General features: G+C 63.3%; 1 protein-coding gene across 1 annotated transcript; it reads right to left on the bottom strand.

The window, feature by feature from the left end:
- Positions 1–1,726: 1,726 nt before the first annotated feature.
- On the bottom strand, positions 1,727–3,809 carry LOC112123370. The gene has a single exon (XM_026662773.2). The coding sequence runs from the start codon at positions 3,590–3,592 to the stop codon at positions 1,727–1,729; it is 1,866 nt and encodes a 621-aa protein (XP_026518558.1). The 5' UTR covers positions 3,593–3,809.
- Between the last annotated feature and the right edge of the window lie 691 nt (positions 3,810–4,500).

Here is a 4,500-nt window from a genome sequence, read left to right as displayed (position 1 = left end):
CTCTCCCTACCCACAATGCCCTGGGGGAGGCACCAGGCCTGACCTCCTGCTCTCCCTACCCACAATGCCCTCGGGGCACCCAGGGCCGGTGCAACCACTAGGCGAACTAGGCGGTCGCCTAGGGCGCCAAGTGGTTGGGGTGCCAAAAAGCGGTGCCCTGGCTCAGCAGGGAGGAGCCGCCTTCCGGAGGCACCGGAGAGCCAGAGCGTCGGCTTGCAGGGGCGGCAAGCTCCAGCCATGGAGGAGCCGGCGCAGCGCAGGGGGGCAACAGCCCTGCAAAGGCGGCAGCGCCACTAGCGGGCAGCAGCCGCATCTCCCCGCACCTCCTGCCCAGGCTGCGGCCCGGCACCCCCCCAGGGGCTCCGGCAGGCTGCAGCAGATGCATGCGGGCAGAGGCCCCCGTGCGCCGCCCGGCTCCCCCCTCGCCGCGCTCGGACTCTGCGGCTCCCGGGCATGTGAGCCGCCGCCAGGGCGCGGGGCCCTGAGCTGCTCCGGGAGGGGCAGCGGCTCACACGCCCGGGAGCCGCAGAGCCCGAGCATGGCGAGGGGGGAGCCGGGGGGCGCGCTGGGCCGTAGCCTGGGCAGGAGGTGCGGAGGGGGGGTGTGTGGCTGCTCCCCACTAGCGGCGCCGCCGCCTTTGTGAGCCCCAGCAGCCCGCTGCCCCCCTGCGCCGCGCCGGCTCCTCCATGGCTGGAGCTGGCCGCTGCCGCAAGCGGGACGCTCTGGCTCTCCGGTGCCTGCGGAAGGCGGCTCCTCCCTGCCGAGCTCCTGCAGCGGCCCAAGCCCGGCAAAGCCAGTGAGTGGTCTCGGGGCGGGGGCCACCGGGGTGGGGTGGGGAGGGGAGGGCTCGCAGGGGGGCTGTGCACCCTCCAGGGGAGTTCAGGGGGCGGGGAGGGGGGAACCTGGTCTGGGGAGCAGCCTGGGCACGGCTGGCCCCTGGGGTCTATAAAGGCTAGTTGAGATTTGCCCCTCAATGAACCAATGTGCAGGGGCGGGGGGGGGGGGCGAGGTGAAAGTTTCTCCTAGGGCGCAAAATATCCTTGCACCGGCCCTGGGGGCACCAGGCCTGACCCTCCGCTCTTCCTACCCACAATGCCCTGGGGGAGGCACCTGGCCTGACCTCCCACTCTCCCTACCCACAATGCCCTGGGGGAGGCACCAGGCCTGACCTCCCGCTCTCCCTACCCACAATGCCCTGGGGGAGGCACCAGGCCTGACCTCCTGCTCTCCCTACCCACAATGCTCTGGGGGAGGCACCAGGCCTGACCTCCCGCTCTCCCTACCCACAATGCCCTGGGGGGGGGGGTACCAGGCCTCCCCACCACACTCTCCCTATTTGGTTCTCACCATCATGTGTGAGAGGAGTGACCAGACTTCACCTTTGCTCTCCCTACCCACAATCCACACTTGGGGTGACAATTGCGCCTCTCCTGCTAACCTCTGAACTCACCTCCCGCCCCCCCGCTCCGTTGCCCCACCTGCCCCAGGGGCTACCCCAACCCTACCCATCTCCACTGCCTGGTGACGCCGGGCCTGTCGCACCATGGAGATGTCAACCCAGTAAGACCAAGTGCTGCGGCCAAGCAACATGTGGGGGGGGGTGTTTCTGATGCCCAGGGGGTTGGTGCCCCCCGGGCCTGGCTGGGCACATCTGGGAGGACAGGAGGAAGGCGGGCTGCTGTCTGTGGTGGCCCCGGATGGCTCAGTGTGGTCAGACTGTGCCACATCACAGCCTGAGAAGAACCAGGCCACGGGATAGACGCCCTCCCCGCCCCTGCACCTGCTGCTCCCACATCCCGGCCTCCGGCCGACCCCGCTGGAAGCCCTCGGCCAGGGCCACGGCCTCGGCGCAGGTCTCGGGGCCTCGTTCCCAGACCCAGCTCTGCATCTCCCCCGGCAGGATGCTCAGGAACTGCTCCAGGACCAGCAGCTCCAGGATCTGCTCCTTGGTGCGGCGCTGGGGCTCCAGCCAGCGGCGGGAGAGCTCCCGGAGCCGGGCCCAGGCCTCCCGTGGCCCACCAGCTTCCTGGTAGCTGAATCCTCGGAAGCACTGGCGCCACCTCTCTGCCGCAGCCTTGCCCACTCCCAAGATGGCTGCCTTGCCAACACCCAAGATGGCCGCTTTGCCATAATCTTTGGTGTCTCCGGCCTCCAGGCTGCGGTAGGCCTCGCCACTGAGGGTTGGCATGAATTGTGTCTGTTGCTCTTCCAAGATGGCCACTTTGTCCACTCCCAAGATGGCTGCCTTGTCCATTCCCAAGATGGCTGCCTTGTCCATTCCCAAGATGGCTGCCTTGTCTGTCCCCAGAATGGCAGCTTTCCCATAATCCTTGGCATCTCCAGCCTCTAGGCTACGGTAGGCCTCGCTGCTGAGGGCTGGCATGAATTGTGTCAACTGCTCTCCCATGATGACTGCCTTCTCATAACCCTTGGCATCTCTGGCCTCCAGGCTCCGGTAGACCTCACCATTGAGGGTTGGCGTGAGATGCGTCAACTGCTCTCCTAAGATGGCCGCCTTGTCCATTCCCAAGATGGCCTCCTTGTCCACTCCCAAGATGGCTGCCCTATCTGCCCCCAAAATGGAAGCTTTCCCATAATCCTTGGCATCTCCTGTCCCCAGGCTGCGGTAGGCCTCACCGCTGAGGGTTGGTGTGAGTCGTGTCAACTGCTCTCCCAACATGGCCACCTTGTCCACTCCTAAAATGGCAGCCCTATCCACCCCCAAAATGGCAGCCTTCCCATAATCTTTGGCATCTCCGGCCTCTAGGCTGCGATAGGCCTCACTGCTAAGGGTTGGCGTGAGTCGCATCAACTGCTCTCCCAAGATGCCTGCTTTGTCCATTCCCAAAATAGCCGCCCTATCCACCCCCAAAAGGGCTGCCTTCCCGTATTCCTTAGCATCTCCACCCTCTAGGCTGCGATAGGCCTCGCTGCTGAGGGTTGGTGTGAGTCGCGGTAATGGCTCTCCCAAGATGGCTGTCTTGTCCACTCCCAAAATGGCTGCCCTATCCACTCCCAAAATGGCAGCCTTTCCATAATCCTTGGCATCTCCAGGCTCTAGGCTGCGATAGGCCTCGCTGCTGAGGGTTGGCGTGAGTCGCGTTAACTGCTCTCCCAAGATGGCTGCCCTCTCTGCTCCCAAGATGGCCGCCTTCACCTTCCCATAATCCTTGGCATCCCCTGCCCGTGAGCTGCTGAAGGCCTCGCTGCCGAGGGTTGGTGTGACTCGTGCCAAGCGCTCCCCTCGGGGCCATGGGCAGGCGTCGGTTGCTTGCCCAAAGAGGGCGATGTTGTCTGGCAGGGTGGGGCTCTCCCAAGGGGGGAGGACTTCCAGGGGCGACCGTTGCCCCCACCAGCATTGGGGTGTCTCCTCAGGCCGGGCCTGCTGAGGAGCCGCCCACCTCAGCAGCTCCCCGATGGTCCCGGCCTGCACCAGCCATGGCGCCTTGCTGGCCGCCTCCCACTCCCAGCCTGGCTCTGGGCCTAGCGGTTCGGGCTCCTCCATTTTCACCCGTGGTGCCATCGTCTCCTCCAGCGGATACAGGAAATGGAGGCCCAGGGCTGGGGGAGGTACCTCTTGAGTGGCGGCCATTTTCTTAGCTCAGCAGGGAGACGGTAGCTGACTCTCCACTCCGACTCTTGATCCCCAACGGTGACTCCCTGGTAGGCCTGTTGGGAACCTCCAGGCCACTAGCCTCGTCCCCACCGGGCCTGTGCTGCGGTCACTCGCCGTACAGCCGATCCCACTGCTGACACCAACTGGGCCAGATAAGATGATTCGGGGTTCTAGGAGGAACACGCCAGCTCGTTCCTGCATCGTAAAGGAGGAACAAATGGCAATGAGAATAGAAATGAGACAGACAGGAGAAAAGGGGGTGGGACTGGGACCCAGGACTCCTGGGTTCTATCCCTAGCTCCCGGATTCCTAGGACTGTGAGAGATTCCCAGTTTCATTCAAAATTAAAATAAAAAAAGTTTCTAGCCCTTGTAAAAACAGAGAAAAGGTTGAAAACCAGGAGCTCCAAAGGCCAAGAAAAAGCCCCAGTGGCTGTTACTGAGTTAAATAATATCGTGGCTTCTTAGCCAGTTCCACAGTTCAGTGGTGACTAAATCAGGATTTGGGACAAGCCGGGTGGGCCAATGCAGCAGAAGGACTGGGCTTTGTGCTGTGGCAGGGCCTAGGCAGCAGATGCTGGGATCGGAGCCGTAGTGTCCCGGGTGCTGTACAGACAAAGAAGGCAGTGCCTGACTCCCAGCCTCCCCCCCAACCCATTAGACCCCACTTCCTTCCCAGAGAACCCAGGAGTCCTGGCTCCCAGCCCCCCTGCTCTGACCCACCAGCCCCCACTTCCCTCCCAGAGCTGGGGAGATAAGGTACCCAGATAGCAAGGGTGAAAAATCGAGACAGAGTGTGGGGGGTAATAGGTGCCTATATAAGAGAGAGCACCAAATATCAGGACTGTCCCTATAAAATCAGGACATCTGGTCACCCTATGGGGA

This window comes from Terrapene carolina, unplaced genomic scaffold, assembly GCF_002925995.2.
Source record: "Terrapene carolina triunguis isolate 2854851 unplaced genomic scaffold, T_m_triunguis-2.0 Scaffold30241, whole genome shotgun sequence".
Lineage (NCBI taxonomy): Eukaryota > Metazoa > Chordata > Testudines > Emydidae > Terrapene > Terrapene triunguis.
This window is presented reverse-complemented; position numbering and strand designations above follow the sequence as displayed.

Coding starts and splice junctions, on each gene's coding strand:
- LOC112123370 (XM_026662773.2), bottom strand. CDS start 3,592: ATGGCCGCCACTCAAGAGGTACCTCCCCCAGCCCTGGGCCTCCATTTC.